General features: G+C 33.1%; 1 protein-coding gene across 2 annotated transcripts in view; it reads left to right on the top strand.

Moving 5' to 3' along the window:
* LOC142356485 (uncharacterized) overlaps window positions 1-19,870 on the top strand; it is a 99,880-nt gene that overhangs the window by 46,036 nt on the left and 33,974 nt on the right. For both annotated transcript variants that reach the window (XM_075408390.1, XM_075408382.1), the window contains 2 exons: window positions 15,712-15,965; window positions 18,696-18,895. In XM_075408390.1, coding sequence (XP_075264505.1) covers window positions 15,712-15,965; window positions 18,696-18,895 — 454 coding nt within the window. The remainder of the gene's footprint in view (window positions 1-15,711; window positions 15,966-18,695; window positions 18,896-19,870) is intronic.

Genomic DNA, 19,870 nt, shown 5'->3' with positions numbered 1-19,870 from the left:
TTTCATAAATTTTGAAAGTTTTTTAAAATTGTTCGTAGCTTTTTAGGTTTATCTAGCCTCAAGAGCCAAGGAACCTTCTCCTAGGGTTTGATAATAGGTTACTGTATAGTTTCTATATGTAATGGAATGTTTTTCAAGATTTTGATATCATGATGCCAGGCAATTTAAAAAAATTTTTTTTGAATGTTTGATTTTTTTTATTTTTTTTTTGTGCACCAGGGGACCAGAAACCTACTGCAAGGTTTGATAGTAAGCCGTTGCATAGGTTCTTGATTTAATGTAGGGGTTGTTAATATTTTAATGACTCGAGTTGGAGCTTTTTTTGATAAAATTTAATTTTAAAACTTATCATGGTCAAAGTTTATGGATCTTTATGAGCCTGTGAAACCAATTAAGGCTTGAAATAGGGTTGCTGGACAGTCTCTCGAGACAATGAAATGGTTTTGAACATATTAATATCACGAAGCACATATTAATATCATTTCGGCAGGATTTTGTTAAAATTTGCAATTGTTAAAACTTTTGAATATTTTTTGTCCTTTTCTGAGTTTAACGATCATTACTGGCTAACGAATATTTTAAGACTTGCAGATGGGTTACTTGACAGAACTCATAGACAAAAATTTCAGCTCTAGGTGTCGAGGAACCTACTCTAGGGTTTGATAATAGGTAACTGCATTGTTCCTAGTGGTAATAGAATGGTTTAAACATTTTAACATCGCGAATTTTAACATTTTTCTTAAAAAAAAAACTTGCAATTTTTTGTCATTGTAATTATTCACAGTTTTCCTACCCAGGGGCCAAAAAACCTCCTCAAGAGTTTGATAATAAGTTCCTGAAATTTTTTTTGGCCATGGAATAGTTTTCAACTTTTTAATATCACAAATTTGATATTTTTTGATAAAACCTGCAATTTTTTCATTTTGACATTTATTGTCATTATTCAGGGTTTTTCAACCTCAGGGTTCAGAAAACCGCCTTATGATTGTGATAATTGGTTGCTGCATGTTTTCTGACGGTAAGAAATGGTCATAAACATTTTAACATCGCGAATTTTAGCAATTTTTTTTATAAAACTTGCAATTTGTTTCAAATTTTTCAACATTTATTGTCATTGCCTAAGTTTTTCCAGCCCAGGGAACCAGGAAAACTCCTATAGTTTCTGAAAAGTTTCTATTGGCTGAAAAGTTTCTATTTACTGAAAAGTTTCACAAATTTTATCGTTTTTTTTGATAAATTTTGAAAGTTTTTTTTTAATAATGTTCGTAGTTTTTTAGGTTTATCTAGCCTCAGGAGCCAAGGAAACTTCTCCTAGGGTTTGATAATAGGTTACTGTATAGTTTCTATATGTAATGGAATGTTTTTCATGATTTTGATATCATGATGCCAGGCAATTTTAAAAAAAGTTTTTTTGAATGTTTGATTTTTTTAAATTTTTTTTGTGCACCAGGGGCCCAGGAACCTACTGCGAGGTTTGATAGTAAGCCGTTGCATAGGTTCTTTTTTTAATGTAGGGGTTACTAATATTTTAATGACTCGAGTTGGAGCTTTTTTTGATAAAATTTAATTTTAAAAATTATCATTGTCAAAGTTTATGGATCTTTATGAGCCTGTGAAACCAATTAAGGCTTGAAATAGGGACGCTGGACAGTCTCTCGAGACAATGAAATGGTTTTGAACATATTAATATCACGAAGCACATATTAATATCATTTCGGCAGGATTTTGTTAAAATTTGCAATTGTTAAAACTTTTGAATATTTTTTGTCCTCTTTCTGAGTTTAACGATCATTACTGGCTAACGAATATTTTAAGACTTGCAGATGGGTTACTTGACAGAACTCATAGACAAAAATTTCAGCCCTAGGTGTCGAGGAATCTACTCTAGGGTTTGATAATAGGTAACTGCATTGTTCCTAGTGGTAATAGGATGGTTTAAACATTTTAACATCGCGAATTTTAATATTTTTTTAAAAAAAAACTTGCAATTTTTGTCATTGTTTTTTTTTTGTTCACGTTTTTCCCTACCCAGGGGCCAAAAAACCTGCTTAAGAGTTTGATAAGTTCCTGAAATTTTTTTTGACATTTCATTTTGACATTTTTTCATTTTGACATTTATTTTCATTTTGACATTTATTGTCATAATTCAGGGTTTTTCAGCCTCAGGGTTAATAAAACCGCCTTAAGAGTGTGATAATAGGTTGCTGCATATTTTCTGACGGTAATGAAATGGTTATAAACATTTTAACATCGCGAATTTTAGCAATTTTTTTTATAAAACTTGCAATTTGTTTCAAATTTTTCAACATTTATTGTCACTGCCTAAGTTTTTCCAGCCCAGGGAACCAGGAAAACTCCTATAGTTTCTGAAAAGTTTCTATTGGTTGAAAAGTTTCCATTTACTGAAAAGTTTCTATTGGCAATGGAATTGTTTTCAACTTTTAATAACACAAATTTTATCGTTTTTTCATAAATTTTGAAAGTTTTTTTAAAATTGTTCGTAGCTTTTTAGGTTTATCTAGCCTCAAGAGCCAAGGAACCTTCTCCTAGGGTTTGATAATAGTTTACTGTATAGTTTCTATATGTAATGGAATGTTTTTCAAGATTTTGATATCATGATGCCAGGCAATTTAAAAAAATTTTTTTTTGAATGTTTGATTTTTTTTATTTTTTTTTTGCACCAGGGGACCAGAAACCTACTGCAAGGTTTGATAGTAAGCCGTTGCATAGGTTCTTGATTTAATGTAGGGGTTGTTAATATTTTAATGACTCGAGTTTGAGCTTTTTTTGATAAAATTTAATTTTAAAACTTATCATGGTCAAAGTTTATGGATCTTTATGAGCCTGTGAAACCAATTAAGGCTTGAAATAGGGTTGCTGGACAGTCTCTCGAGACAATGAAATGGTTTTGAACATATTAATATCACGAAGCACATATTAATATCATTTCGGCAGGATTTTGTTAAAATTTGCAATTGTTAAAACTTTTGAATATTTTTTGTCCTTTTCTGAGTTTAACGATCATTACTGGCTAACGAATATTTTAAGACTTGCAGATGGGTTACTTGACAGAACTTATAGACAAAAATTTCAGCTCTAGATGTCGAGGAACCTACTCTAGGGTTTGATAATAGGTAACTGCATTGTTCCTAGTGGTAATAGAATGGTTTAAACATTTTAACATCGCGAATTTTAACATTTTTCTTAAAAAAAACTTGCAATTTTTTGTCATTGTAATTATTCACGGTTTTCCTACCCAGGGGCCAAAAAACCTCCTTAAGAGTTTGATAATAAGTTCCTGAAATTTTTTTTGGCCATGGAATAGTTTTCAACTTTTTAATATCACAAATTTGATATTTTTTTGATAAAACCTGCAATTTTTTCATTTTGACATTTATTGTCATTATTCAGGGTTTTTCAACCTCAGGGTTCAGAAAACCGCCTTATGATTGTGATAATTGGTTGCTGCATGTTTTCTGACGGTAAGAAATGGTCATAAACATTTTAACATCGCGAATTTTAGCAATTTTTTTTATAAAACTTGCAATTTGTTTCAAATTTTTCAACATTTATTGTCATTGCCTAAGTTTTTCCAGCCCAGGGAACCAGGAAAACTCCTATAGTTTCTGAAAAGTTTCTATTGGCTGAAAAGTTTCTATTTACTGAAAAGTTTCACAAATTTTATCGTTTTTTTTGATAAATTTTGAAAGTTTTTTTTAATAATGTTCGTAGTTTTTTAGGTTTATCTAGCCTCAGGAGCCAAGGAAACTTCTCCTAGGGTTTGATAATAGGTTTCTGTATAGTTTCTATATGTAATGGAATGTTTTTCATGATTTTGATATCATGATGCCAGGCAATTTTAAAAAAAGTTTTTTTGAATGTTTGATTTTTTTAAATTTTTTTTGTGCACCAGGGGCCCAGGAACCTACTGCGAGGTTTGATAGTAAGCCGTTGCATAGGTTCTTTATTTAATGTAGGGGTTACTAATATTTTAATGACTCGAGTTGGAGCTTTTTTTGATAAAATTTAATTTTAAAAATTATCATTGTCAAAGTTTATGGATCTTTATGAGCCTGTGAAAGCAATTAAGGCTTGAAATAGGGACGCTGGACAGTCTCTCGAGACAATGAAATGGTTTTGAACATATTAATATCACGAAGCACATATTAATATCATTTCGGCAGGATTTTGTTAAAATTTGCAATTGTTAAAACTTTTGAATATTTTTTGTCCTCTTTCTGAGTTTAACGATCATTACTGGCTAACGAATATTTTAAGACTTGCAGATGGGTTACTTGACAGAACTCATAGACAAAAATTTCAGCCCTAGGTGTCGAGGAATCTACTCTAGGGTTTGATAATAGGTAACTGCAATGTTCCTAGTGGTAATAGGATGGTTTAAACATTTTAACATCGCGAATTTTAATATTTTTTTAAAAAACTTGCAATTTTTGTCATTGTTTTTATTCACGTTTTTCCCTACCCAGGGGCCAAAAAACCTGCTTAAGAGTTTGATAAGTTCCTGAAATTTTTTTTGACATTTCATTTTGACATTTTTTCATTTTGACATTTATTTTCATTTTGACATTTATTGTCATAATTCAGGGTTTTTCAGCCTCAGGGTTAAGAAAACCGCCTTAAGAGTGTGATAATAGGTTGCTGCATATTTTCTGACGGTAATGAAATGGTTATAAACATTTTAACATCGCGAATTTTAGCAATTTTTTTTTATAAAACTTGCAATTTGTTTCAAATTTTTCAACATTTATTGTCACTGCCTAAGTTTTTCCAGCCCAGGGAACCAGGAAAACTCCTATAGTTTCTGAAAAGTTTCTATTGGCCGAAAAGTTTCTATTTACTGAAAAGTTTCTATTGGCTATGGAATTGTTTTCAACTTTTAATAACACAAATTTTTATCGTTTTTTGATAAATTTTGAAAGTTTTTTTAAATTGTTCGTAGTTTTTTAGGTTTATCTAGCCTCAAGAGCCAAGGAACTTTCTCCTAGGGTTTGATAATAGGTTACTGTATAGTTTCTATATGTAATGGAATGTTTTTCAAGATTTTGATATCATGATGCCAGGCAATTTAAAAAAATTTTTTTTTGAATGTTTGATTTTTTTTATTTTTTTTTGCACCAGGGGACCAGAAACCTACTGCAAGGTTTGATAGTAAGCCGTTGCATAGGTTCTTGATTTAATGTAGGGGTTGTTAATATTTTAATGACTCGAGTTTGAGCCTTTTTTGATAAAATTTAATTTTAAAATTTATCATGGTCAAAGTTTATGGATCTTTATGAGCCTGTGAAACCAATTAAGGCTTGAAATAGGGTTGCTGGACAGTCTCTCGAGACAATGAAATGGTTTTGAACATATTAATATCACGAAGCACATATTAATATCATTTCGGCAGGATTTTGTTAAAATTTGCAATTGTTAAAATTTTGAATATTTTTTGTCCTTTTCTGAGTTTAACGATCATTACTGGCTAACGAATATTTTAAGACTTGCAGATGGGTTACTTGACAGAACTTATAGACAAAAATTTCAGCTCTAGGTGTCGAGGAACCTACTCTAGGGTTTGATAATAGGTAACTGCATTGTTCCTAGTGGTAATAGAATGGTTTAAACATTTTAACATCGCGAATTTTAACATTTTTCTTAAAAAAACTTGCAATTTTTTGTCATTGTAATTATTCACGGTTTTCCTACCCAGGGGGCAAAAAACCTCCTTAAGAGTTTGATAATAAGTTCCTGAAATTTTTTTTGGCCATGGAATAGTTTTCAACTTTTTAATATCACAAATTTGATATTTTTTTGATAAAATCTGCAATTTTTTCATTTTGACATTTATTGTCATTATTCGGGGTTTTTCAACCGCAGGGTTCAGAAAACCGCCTTATGATTGTGATAATTGGTTGCTGCATGTTTTCTGACGGTAATGAAATGGTTATAAACATTTTAACATCGCGAATTTTAGCAATTTTTTTTATAAAACTTGCAATTTGTTTCAAATTTTTCAACATTTATTGTCATTGCCTAAGTTTCTCCAGCCCAGGGAACAAGGAAAACTCCTATAGTTTCTGAAAAGCTTCTTTTGGCTGAAAAGTTTCACAAATTTTATCGTTTTTTTTTGATAAATTTTGAAAGTTTTTTTAAATAATGTTCGTAGTTTTTTAGGTTTATCTAGCCTCAGGAGCCAAGGAAACTTCTCCTAGGGTTTGATAATAGGTTACTGTATAGTTTCTATATGTAATGGAATGTTTTTCATGATTTTGATATCATGATGCCAGGCAATTTTAAAAAAAGTTTTTTTGAATGTTTGATTTTTTAAATTTTTTTTGTGCACCAGGGGCCCAGGAACCTACTGCGAGGTTTGATAGTAGGCCGTTGCATTGGTTCTTGATTTAATGTAGGGTTTACTAATATTTTAATGACTCGAGTTGGAGCTTTTTTTGATAAAATTTAATTTTAAAAATTATCATTGTCAAAGTTTATGGATCTTTATGAGCCTGTGAAACCAATTAAGGCTTGAAATAGGGACGCTGGACAGTCTCTTGAGACAATGAAATGGTTTTGAACATATTAATACCACGAAGCACATATTAATATCATTTCGGCAGGATTTTGTTAAAATTTGCAATTGTTAAAACTTTTGAATATTTTTTGTCCTCTTTCTGAGTTTAACGATCATTACTGGCTAACGAATATTTTAAGACTTGCAGATGGGTTACTTGACAGAACTCATAGACAAAAATTTCAGCCCTAGGTGTCGAGGAATCTACTCTAGGGTTTGATAATAGGTAACTGCATTGTTCCTAGTGGTAATAGAATGGTTTAAACATTTTAACATCGCGAATTTTAACATTTTTCTTAAAAAAAACTTGCAATTTTTTGTCATTGTAATTATTCACGTTTTTCCTACCCAGGGGCCAAAAAACCTCCTAAACAGTTTGATAATAAGTTCCTGAAATTTGTTGGCCATGGAATAGTTTTCAACTTTTTAATATCACAAATTTGATATTTTTTGATAAAACCTGCAATTTTTTCATTTTGACCTTTATTGTCATTATGCAGGGTTTTTCAGCCTCAGGGTTCAGAAAACCGCCTTATGATTGTGATAATTGGTTGCTGCATGTTTTCTGACGGTAATGAAATGGTTATAAACATTTTAACATCGCGAATTTTAGCAATTTTTTTTTATAAAACTTGCAATTTGTTTCAAATTTTTCAACATTTATTGTCATTGCCTAAGTTTTTCCAGCCCAGGGAACCAGAAAAACTCCTATAGTTTCTGAAAAGTTTCTTTTGGCTGAAAAGTTTCTATTTACTGAAAAGTTTCACAAATTTTATCGTTTTTTTTGATAAATTTTGAAAGTTTTTTTAAATAATGTTCGTAGTTTTTTAGGTTTATCTAGCCTCAGGAGCCAAGGAAACTTCTCCTAGGGTTTGATAATAGGTTACTGTATAGTTTCTATATGTAATGGAATGTTTTTCATGATTTTGATATCATGATGCCAGGCAATTTTAAAAAAAGTTTTTTTGAATGTTTGACTTTTTTAAATTTTTTTTGTGCACCAGGGGCCCAGGAACCTACTGCGAGGTTTGATAGTAAGCCGTTGCATTGGTTCTTGATTTAATGTAGGGGTTACTAATATTTTAATGACTCGAGTTGGAGCTTTTTTTGATAAAATTTATTTTTAAAAATTATCATTGTCAAAGTTTATGGATCTTTATGAGCCTGTGAAACCAATTAAGGCTTGAAATAGGGACGCTGGACAGTCTCTTGAGACAATGAAATGGTTTTGAACATATTAATACCACGAAGCACATATTAATATCATTTCGGCAGGATTTTGTTAAAATTTGCAATTGTTAAAACTTTTGAATATTTTTTGTCCTCTTTCTGAGTTTAACGATCATTACTGGCTAACGAATATTTTAAGACTTGCAGATGGGTTACTTGACAGAACTCATAGACAAAAATTTCAGCCCTAGGTGTCGAGGAATCTACTCTAGGGTTTGATAATAGGTAACTGCATTGTTCCTAGTGGTAATAGAATGGTTTAAACATTTTAACATCGCGAATTTTAACATTTTTCTTAAAAAAAAACTTGCAATTTTTTGTCATTGTAATTATTCACGTTTTTCCTACCCAGGGGCCGAAAAACCTCCTAAACAGTTTGATAATAAGTTCCTGAAATTTGTTGGCCATGGAATAGTTTTCAACTTTTTAATATCACAAATTTGATATTTTTTGATAAAACCTGCAATTTTTTCATTTTGACCTTTATTGTCATTATGCAGGGTTTTTCAGCCTCAGGGTTCAGAAAACCGCCTCAGGAGTGTGATAATAGGTTGCTGCATAGTTCCTGACGGTAATCAAATGGTTATAAACATTTTAACATCGCGAATTTTAGCAGTTTTTTTTTATAAAACTTGCAATTTGTTTCAAATTTTTTAACGTTTATTGTCATTGCCTAAGTTTTTCCAGCCCCAGGAACCAGGAAAACTCCTGTAGTTTCTGAAAAGTTTCTATTGGCCGAAAAGTTTCTATTTACTGAAAAGTTTCTATTGGCTATGGAATTGTTTTCAACTTTTAATAACACAAATTTTTATCGTTTTTTGATAAATTTTGAAAGTTTTTTCTAAAATTTTTCGTAGTTTTTTAGGTTTTTCTAGCCTCAAGAGCCAAGGAACTTTCTCCTAGGGTTTGATAATAGGTTACTGTATAGTTTCTATATGTAATGGAATGTTTTTCAAGATTTCGATATCATGTTGCCAGGCAATTTAAAACAAAGTTTTTTTGAATCTTTGATTTTTTTAATTTTTTTTGTGCACCAGGGGCCCAGGAACTTACTGCGAGATTTGATAGTAAGCCGTTGCATAGGTTCTTGGTTTAATGTAATGCTTGTTGAAATTTTAATGACTCGAGTTTGAGCTTTTGACAAAATTTAATTTTAAAAATTATCATGGTCAAAGTTTATGGATCTTTAAGAGCCTGTGAAACCAATTAAGGCCTGAAATAGGGATGCTGGACAGTCTCTCGAGACAATGAAATGGTTTTGAACATATCAATATCACGAAGCACTTATTAATATCATTTCGGCAGGATTTTGTTAAAATTTGCAATTGTTAAAACTTTTGAATATTTTTTGTCCTTTTCTGAGTTTAACGATCATTACTGGCTAACGAATATTTTAAGACTTGCAGATGGGTTACTTGACAGAACTCATAGACAAAAATTTCAGCCCTAGATGTCGAGGAGCCTACTCTAGGGTTTGATAATAGGTAACTGCATTGTTCTTAGTGGTAATAGAATGGTTTAAACATTTTAACATCGCGAATTTTAACATTTTTCTTAAAAAAAACTTGCAATTTTTTGTCATTGTAATTATTCACGTTTTTCCTACCCAGGGGCCAAAAAACCTCCTAAACAGTTTGATAATAAGTTCCTGAAATTTGTTGGCCATGGAATAGTTTTCAACTTTTTAATATCACAAATTTGATATTTTTTGATAAAACCTGCAATTTTTTCATTTTGACCTTTATTGTCATTATGCAGGGTTTTTCAGCCTCAGGGTTCAGAAAACCGCCTCAGGAGTGTGATAATAGGTTGCTGCATAGTTCCTGACGGTAATCAAATGGTTATAAACATTTTAACATCGCGAATTTTAGCAGTTTTTTTTTATAAAACTTGCAATTTGTTTCAAATTTTTTAACGTTTATTGTCATTGCCTAAGTTTTTCCAGCCCCAGGAACCAGGAAAACTCCTGTAGTTTCTGAAAAGTTTCTATTGGCCGAAAAGTTTCTATTTACTGAAAAGTTTCTATTGGCTATGGAATTGTTTTCAACTTTTAATGACACAAATTTTTATCGTTTTTTGATAAATTTTGAAAGTTTTTTCTAAAATTTTTCGTAGTTTTTTAGGTTTTTCTAGCCTCAAGAGCCAAGGAACTTTCTCCTAGGGTTTGATAATAGGTTACTGTATAGTTTCTATATGTAATGGAATGTTTTTCAAGATTTCGATATCATGTTGCCAGGCAATTTAAAACAAAGTTTTTTTGAATCTTTGATTTTTTTAATTTTTTTTGTGCACCAGGGGCCCAGGAACTTACTGCGAGATTTGATAGTAAGCCGTTGCATAGGTTCTTGGTTTAATGTAATGCTTGTTGAAATTTTAATGACTCGAGTTTGAGCTTTTGACAAAATTTAATTTTAAAAATTATCATGGTCAAAGTTTATGGATCTTTAAGAGCCTGTGAAACCAATTAAGGCCTGAAATAGGGATGCTGGACAGTCTCTCGAGACAATGAAATGGTTTTGAACATATCAATATCACGAAGCACTTATTAATATCATTTCGGCAGGATTTTGTTAAAATTTGCAATTGTTAAAACTTTTGAATATTTTTTGTCCTTTTCTGAGTTTAACGATCATTACTGGCTAACGAATATTTTAAGACTTGCAGATGGGTTACTTGACAGAACTCATAGACAAAAATTTCAGCCCTAGATGTCGAGGAGCCTACTCTAGGGTTTGATAATAGGTAACTGCATTGTTCTTAGTGGTAATAGAATGGTTTAAACATTTTAACATCGCGAATTTTAACATTTTTCTTGAAAAAAACTTGCAATTTTTTGGTCATTGTAATTATTCACGTTTTTCCTACCCAGGGGCCAAAAAACCTCCTAAACAGTTTGATAATAAGTTCCTGAAATTTGTTGGCCATGGAATAGTTTTCAACTTTTTAATATCACAAATTTGATATTTTTTGATAAAACCTGCAATTTTTTCATTTTGACCTTTATTGTCATTATTCAGGGTTTTTCGGCCTCTGGGTTCAGAAAACCGCATCAGGAGTGTGATAATAGGCTGCTGCATAGTTCCTGACGGTAATCAAATGGTTATAAACATTTTAACATTGCGAATTTTAGCAGTTTTTTTTATAAAACTTGCAATTTGTTTCAAATTTTTTAACGTTTATTGTCATTGCCTAAGTTTTTCCAGCCCCGGGAACCAGGAAAACTCCTGTAGTTTCTGAAAAGTTTCTATTGGCTGAAAAGTTTCTAATTACTGAAAAGTTTCTATTGGCTATGGAATTGTTTTCAACTTTTAATAACACAAATTTTTATCGTTTTTTGATAAATTTTGAAAGTTTTTTTAAATTGTTCGTAGTTTTTTAGGTTTATCTAGCCTCAAGAGCCAAGGAACTTTCTCCTAGGGTTTGATAATAGGTTACTGTATAGTTTCTATATGTAATGGAATGTTTTTCAAGATTTTGATATCATGATGCCAGGCAATTTAAAAAAAAAAGATTTTGATTTTTTTCATTTTTTTTGTGCACCAGTGGCCCAGGAACTTACTGCGAGATTTGATAGTAAGCCGTTGCATAGGTTCTTGATTTAATGTAATGCTTGTTAAAATTTTAATGAGTCGAGTTTGAGCTTTTGATAAAATTTAATTTTAAAAATTATCATGGTCAAAGTTTATGGATCTTTATGAGCCTGTGAAACCAATTAAGGCCTGAAATAGGGATGCTGGACAGTCTCTCGAGACAATGAAATGGTTTTGAACATATTAATATCACGAAGCACATATTAATATCATTTCGGCAGGATTTTGTTAAAATTTGCAATTGTTTTTAAAACTTTTGAATTTTTTTGTCGTTTTCTTGAGTTTAACGATCATTTCTGGCTAACGAATATTTTAAGACTTGCAGATGGGTTACGTGACAAAACTCATAGACAAAAATTAACAAAAATTTTTCTACTCCTCAATCTGAAAACTTTTTGAATTTTGCGCTTTCAGTTTTTTTATTTGATTTAATTACTAACATGCCTAGAAAACTAGAAGTTGCAGAGTCGAATTTCATCATGGAAAATTTTCCTAGCTCTCTTTCTCACGCTCGCTCGCTCTATGTGTGTGTTTGTGTGTGTGTGTGTTGGTTGGGGTGCTTTTTTTCTCGTTCACGTTTTATCTCTCTCACTCTCTCTCTTTAACTCTTTTGTTTAAGTCACACCTCAGTGGCCCGTTATTTGGCGTGTTTCATTGTCTATTACCCTAACCTCACGCCCATTCAATCAAGCTAACGCTGGCTTCACTAAACAGTGGCCAGGTTTTGACGAAGCCAACCGCTCGTCGGTCGTTTGAGATCGATTAGCCGACGATAGTCGGTTACGTTTTTATTTTATTTCGTATTATTTTGTGAAATAGAACAGAGAGAACAGTTTACGTAGCTTCAATTTTCCTTCCATGAAGTAGCAGGAGTATTTTTTTAAATCACATAGTAAATTAAGTTGGTTTGGGAACTTCGTGCTCGAACATCTAGCTAGTGTTTTTGGAGATTATAATGTTCCGCAGATAATGTTCCGACCCCGATTCTTGCCGATTCAACCCGGTTCTTCGCTTTATTGTCTACTAAATGAAGCAGATTTAGCAATCATTGGTGGCATTTTAAAAAAATTCTTAGATTTTGCATTCTCAAGTTAGATTTAAAACGCGAGTGAAAAAGTCATGTTTTTGGTGACATTTGTCATGTATTCTCAAAAATATATCAAATGATTGACATGAAAACCCCATACATATGCATTAAAAATGACTTTGTGCACACAAATTATGTTGCTGAGAGGCAGAGGTAACCGAAAAATCTCTCTTCGACCTGATCAGATGATCGCAACCAAAAAACGAGGATAACAAGTTAAGAAAACATAAGGTCTTAAATTACTATCCATGGAAAAATGAATTAATGATGAACTGGTGGCTCTATTATTTTTGTTAGAAATCGTTTGTAATCGACAAAAAAGCAAATGATTCTACGTACGCGAAAAAAATGGAACGAGGTGAACTAACTCACTTTTCTCCAAATACTAGGTGCTACAAATTTCAAACCATTTATAACAGGCTTAATAAAATTCACCTTACGTGTTATTTTAATAAGAACGTCAATTTTGCAGAGACAAAGGAAATCCTAAGACACGAAAAAGACACAAAACTGACATTGGTAAAAATTGAAATAATACTAAAAGTTAGTGGCGTTCAAGATAATAAAACTCGTATCCACGTTTTAAAATTATCAAATTATGAACCTTTTTCAACCATTGAGTTTATTATGCAGATGTGAAAAATTAAATAAAGCAAGATAAACACAATTGGAGCTAAGCTTTAAAAATTCACCAACACATTTCGAAAACAAATTGTGTCATAGTAAACAACATTAATTACAAATTGTTTTCACTTTGTTCGTTTTATAAAGCTTAACTAAAAAGACTATGAGACCTGTTTTTTATTGTTGAAATCAACAGAAGATTTACAATTACAGGCGAAACTCGAATTTCCACTATTTTATAAATTTTATCGAAGTAAAAAAAGGTTAGATATAAACTGAAGCCACAAAATATTTTGCTGATGCTCAATTATAAAGTTTATAGGGGTTGTTCTTTTTGAGACTAAGTTACAAATTGACGGAAGAACTGTAAAGCGAGCCAAATCGGGCATCCATTTTGAAAACAGATTTTCAAAGTCTTGAAAATCATTAACTATCAGCTGAAACCTTCAAGTAAGTTCACTTCTTAAAAAAGTTTTGTGAGCTGTCATTAATCAGGTGAAGTGATTAGACTTCAAATAAAACATCAATTACAGGCAAAACTCAAAACGTCACTAAATTTTTTTCCAAATTGTAATATATCAAAGCAATACAAGCCATATGCTAACCGGATTCATTAAAATTCCACTGGGACCTGTCAGTAATAAGACTTAGTAACATGAGATTAAAGATAGAGACAGGTCGGGACAAAACCCGAAAAATACTTAAGTTTTATATCAAAGCAAATAGTGTCAAGGTCATCAGAGCTGTTGTCTGTCAACTGAAAGGCGTCAGCAGATAAGTGTGTGCACCGTAAAAAGTCGATAAGGCCTTATAATAGTAACACGAATTTACTAAAAATTTATAATTAATAGCCGCCCTCATCTTCTCAGCCGGCTATTATAGCGCTCCTTTTTTTACAATTCAAAGAATTTGAATTGTATTGGGGAGCTGTCTTTTAAAAATCTGTTCACACATTTTCATGATTTTTGAAGTCAAATTGGAGTAGTGATTTTGGTCACGCCAAAACAGGAAATGGAACGAAAAAGCGAGTGGTTTTGCGGGGTGAATTTTTTTCGCTCTAATTTTGAAGTAAAGTGAGAAAGCGGTGTTTGAACAAAAATTCGCTTTCTCGCAAGTGGTTTTTTGTTCACATGGGGCAATTTCACTTTGGTTTGTACTGTTTTTTCAATTTTTTGGATTGGATTTCTAAATGGTTTTCCCCATCCATTCATGGTTCATTCTAGGCCTGGTTTTTGTTAGAATCAATTTACATTTCTCGCTAGTGGTTTTTTTTGTTCTCGCTATCGGCATTTTGACGTTGATTTTCTTTTTTTTTGTTATTGTTATCTGATTTTTTTAGAAATGGTTTTTCCAATTCACTCATAGTCCGTTCTAGGTCTAGTTTTTTGTTTAGTCAATGAAAATTCTTTGAATTGTACGTCAGGACTTGTCCTGCTATGTTTTTTTACTTCGTCGAACAAAAAAATATTTCGCTTTACATCATTTTGCCACTTTTTCAACATTTTGCGTGAAATTTTTTTGACTTCTCTAGGCTAGTTTCTCTCTTCTCTCATTCTGCTAAAAGTGATTTTGAACATCAGTTGCTCAGCAAAGCAATTCAAAATGAACAGAGTCAGTATAGAAAATTGAAGTCGGAAATAGAAACGGGATAAGCCCATAAAGCCCAATTTTAGATGCCCGCTATTTGAACGTCGTTCCTGTAAGTCTTATTTACCATCTCTAATGCTTATTAGTATTGATAGTAGCCACTGCAGTCTCTCTCTAAGAAACAAAAGTATGTTCAACTACGAAATGCCGTCAAAATAAATCGGACTTAAAAAATGTTTTTGTACAAAATTTTTTTTTCAATCCCAATCATGCTTATTGGAATCAACGGCGGCTATTTTCCGGCAATCTGCCGGGTATGTTTATTTAATGGAAAGAGAGTGTCAAAGTCATGAAAGCCCGTCGCGAGAAAAATTTTAAGAAGACTGCGCGCAGATACAATCTGAAGCCCACTTTAAGACTAATAATAGCCTCGCTATTGCTTCACCGCAGGTTCCCCCCCCCCCGAGATGCGAACATAACTGTCCCAAAAGTATCTGAAATTGACCCAGATGATGTTGAAGTGAACACAATTTATGTAACATTTCAGGTGAATTATTTAAAAACTATAATTTCAAATTTTTTAAGTATATCGATCGGTCTACTCAGAATCGCTATGCTCTATAAAATTGACTCATGTAAATCTCTTTTTCATCATTCTAAGTAGTCGTGATCTTTTTTTTTCATCGTAGCAGCATTTCAAAACCAAAAGTTACAAAACCACATATCGTGTGCCCTTTGAAAACAAATCAACAGTAACTCAAACGAGAGCTTTTATTAACGTAACGGGAGAATTTTTTCAGGTTTGTTGTTAACGTTTTTCCCCCAATCAAGTTTTCCCCCAATCGAGTTTGAGCAATTGAGACGTGCTGGATTCAAATTTAACACTTCAAATCGGCGTTATATTCGAGCTTATTCTAACAAATGATAACGATTCTAGCGAATGACTCACCGCTATCAATGTCAATTTTTGTTGTCTTGCCTCAATTTTCAGTAGTCATAATAGTCAAATTGATTTTCAGAGAGCGTTAGTGAAGATGCAGATAGCAATTATGAGCTCGAAGGTCGAAGTGCAGCTGATGTACTGAGTGGATACGCCACCGACACTGAGGGGGGAGTAGAAAGCCAATGGGAAGTGGAATCAATTCGGAATTTTCCTCCGAGAAGGGCCAGATTTATTCACAATCCCAGTGGATTGACTATTCCATTGCTTGAGGAAGGCAGTTTGCTACTTGGACAGAGGTTTAGCCCTGATGCGTCTTTTGTCATCAAAGAGGTGAAAATTAAAGTTTGTACTATAATAGCAATTGGGTGCCGATGCCTAAGTTGCCGTTGCTGATGCTTCGATGGTGTCTCAATTGAGAAAAAGCTATCAATTAAGCTAATAGAGGACGTACCTAGTGAGTGTCTAATTCTCGCTGACCAATCTAAGAACTGGCAAAGAACTGTACATCACCTCTGTTTTCGTCCATATATTCTCTAAGAGGTTTTCAGAGGGTCTGGAGTGATGCAGTATTTTTTATTAATAGCCGCACAGCGATAGCTCGGGCTACTATTGGCCTTCTCTTCTTTTCACACTTCAAAGAATTTGAATTGTATTGGGGCGCTGTCTTTTTTTTTAAGATCTGTTCACACATTTTCATGATTGAAGTCAAATTGGAGTAGTGATTTTGGTCACGCTGAAACAGGAAATGGAGCGAAAAAGCGAGTGGTTTTGCGGCGTGAAATTTGTTTGCTCTAATTTTTGAGTAGAGTGAGAAAATGGTGTTTGAACAAAAATTCGTTTTCTCGCTAGTGCTTTTTTGTTCACATGCGGCGATTTCACTTTGGTTTTTACTGTTTTTTTTTTCAATTTTTTGGATCGGATTTTTTTTCTAAATGGTTTTCCCAATCCATTCATAGTTCTTTCTAGGCCTAGTTTTTTTAGAATCAAATTTACATTTCTCGCTAGTGGTTTTTTGTTCTCACTAAAGGCATTTTGACATTGATTTTCTGTTTTTGTTTTTTTATCTGATTTTAGAATTGGTTTTCCCAGTTCACTTATAGTGCATTCTAGGTCTAGTTTTTTGTTTAGTCAGCGAAAATTCTTTGAATTGTACTTCAGAACTTTTCCTGCTATGTTTTTTTTTATTTCTTTGTCGCGATTTTTGTTTCGACCATATGACGTCTAATTTTTTGTTTAGTCAAAAAAAATTCTTTGAATTGTACGTCAGAACTTGTCCTGCTATGTTTTTTAATAGCCGCCCAGCGATAGCTGGGTCTATTATTGGCCTTCTCTTGGTTTTTAATAGCCGCACAGCGATAGCTGAGGCTATTATTGGCCTTCTCTTGGTTTTTTTTATTTCGTCGTCATGATTTTTGTTACGACCATATGACGTCACAGCCATGTTTTGTTCATTCGTTCATGCAATTTCAACTGAATTGCATGTGTGACGTCATTTTTCGCTCTTAGTGGAGCGAGTTTTTTTGTTCATGCGCGTGATTAAATTTTTGGTCACACTTGACTAACCTCACTCTCAAAAATGACTTCCTCACTTTGAAATTGACTTTTATTTACTTTAATTCAAAGAGATAAGGTCAAATGGGTGTGTATCACTCTAAATGAAGGTTATTTGAGATCAGCTAATAGAGGCAGCAATAACTTTTACAGATTTTTAATCAAAATATAACAGATCAGCCTTCAATGAAAAGACGAATTTTTTTGGTCTGTCTTTTTTACTGTTTTTTTAGACTGCCGATCTACGAATCTATTGCGGCTATTTTCTGGCAATCTGCCAGCTATGTTTTTTTATTTCGTCGTCATGATTTTTGCTACGACCATATGTCACAGCCACTTTTTGTTCATTCGTTCATGCAATTTCAACTGAATTGCATGTGTGACGTCATTTTTCGCTCTTAGTGGAGCGAGTTTTTTTGTTCATGCGCGTGATTAAATTTTTGGTCACACTTGACTTACCTCACTCTCAAAAATGACTTCCTCACTTTGAAATTGGCTTTTATTTACTTTAATTCAAAGAGATAAGGTCAAATGGGTGTGTGTATTTCTAAATGAAGGTTATTTGAGATCAGCTAATAGAGGCAGCAATGACTTATACAGATTTTTAATCCAAATATAACAGATCAGCCTTCAATGAAAAGGCGAGTTTTTTTGGTCTGTCTTTTTTACTGTTTTTTTTATACTGCCGATCTACGAATCTATTGCGGCTATTTTCTGGCAATCTGCCAGCTATGTTTTTATTTCGTCGTCGCGATTTTTTGTTACGACCATATGACGTCACAACCACTTCAAATCTGCTTTTTGTTCATTCGTTCATGCATTTTCAACTGAAGTGCGTGCGTGACCTCATTTTTCGCTCTTATTGGGTTGAGTTTTTTTGTTCATTCGCGTGATTAAATTTATGGTCACATTTGACTTACTTCACTCTCAAAAATGACTTCCTCACTTTGAAATTGACTTTTTTTTCTTTAATTCAAAGAGAGTAGGTCAAATGGGTGTGTGTCACTCTAAATGAAGGTTTTTGAGAGCAGCTAATAGAGGCAGTAAAAACTTATACATATTTTTTAATCAAAATATAACATCAGCCTTCCATGTAAAGACGAGTTTTTTTGGTCTGTTTTTTTTGAGACCGCAGATCTACGAAGCTATTGCGTCTATTTTCTGGCATTCTGCCAGCTATGTTAACCTTTTTGGTTAGCTCGAACCTTGATTCTGTGCATGAATTTAACCTTTTAACATTTGTGCTGACCATCGTTACATAAAGATTATACGAGTTCTATAGGTTTCTCTTTCAATGTATAACAGGAATCTAATGTGTTATCCATAGGTTGTCTCGTTGTTTGTTTACTGTTGGTTAAAAATAATTTGCTATTGCCCACGAGGTTCTCCAGATACACAAAACCTACGATTTCATAGTAAATATTATGAACAATATGGCATATCAGCTGGTTAGAGAAGAAGATGAAGCTTCCAACTCAAAATTATTATCGCTTGTTATATTCATTTCAGCCACTGTATCTACTGTTCACTCTGGGCTCCCGTGCCTTCATACCAGACCACTTGGGACTGAAAAGAGTGAGCCCAGAAGTGACAAACGTGTCAGCTGGTGCCGTTCCACTCCGAGACGATGATCACGAGTTTGACACTGTTGATCACGTCATACCATTCAATGGACACATTGTGGGCTACTCGCTTTCCCCTGACCACAGGTGAGTTTTGTGCTGAAGATAAAGCTTCAATTATTAAATCTTGACTTCATGAGATTGTGATTTTGGTACCACTGACAACCTTGCCGATTGGCAATGGTCAATACCCTTTCGATATTCAGTCCGTCGAAATTCAACTGCGAAGTGACCCTTCCTCAAAAACATAACACTTTGGTGTATATATCTTTGTGTAGTATTAGAAGGTTGTGAGAAAACAGGAGAATAACAAAATGTGCATTAGATAGCTTGACAAGGAGCTCTGCGTATATCTGGCTAGAGAGATAAAACCTTGAGTAACAAGAATGAACAAGGAATGGTTTATAAAGGATGCTTAAGTTTGATAGTTGAAGACCAGTTGATGTTATTGATAGCATTCTGTGCTTGCAAGTAAGAGATGGTGGTTCGAATCCAGCACTTGTCCGTTTTGACACTATTTGCTCCTACTTAGATGCCTTAGTAGTAATATGCGAGCAGATCAGGGGGGGGGGGGGTAAAAAGACGTACCTATATATAAAGATTACGTATAGCCCATTTTCCCTCAAATCCCAAAGACGTACCTCACAGCATGATACCCACGCTGTTCACACTAAGGGGATTAGCAAGATAATCCTTTAATAATAATTTAGGATGACTCATTTACAGTTACGAACGACTTTTCAAAAACGTACCTCACAGTATGATAACCAAACTTTTCACACAAAGGGGGATTAGCTAGCTAATGTTTTAATATTAAATTAGATAAGATGACTCATTTACACTTATGTACAGCTTACGTGATTTTGAAAAATGTACCTCACAGCATGATACCCAAGCTGTTCACACGAAGGGGATTAGCAAGATAGTGCCTTAACAACAAATTAATAAGGTCATCGACCCCCTACCAAATTACATTTTAATAACGTAAATTTCCAAAGACGTACCTCACAGCATGACACCCAAGCTGTTCACCCGAAGGGGATTAGCAAGAAAGTGACTTCA

This window comes from Convolutriloba macropyga, chromosome 2, assembly GCF_964194025.1.
Source record: "Convolutriloba macropyga chromosome 2, txConMacr16.3, whole genome shotgun sequence".
Taxonomy (NCBI): domain Eukaryota; kingdom Metazoa; phylum Xenacoelomorpha; order Acoela; family Convolutidae; genus Convolutriloba; species Convolutriloba macropyga.
The sequence above is the reverse complement of the archived record's forward strand: the minus strand, read 5'-3'. Positions and strand labels throughout refer to the sequence as shown.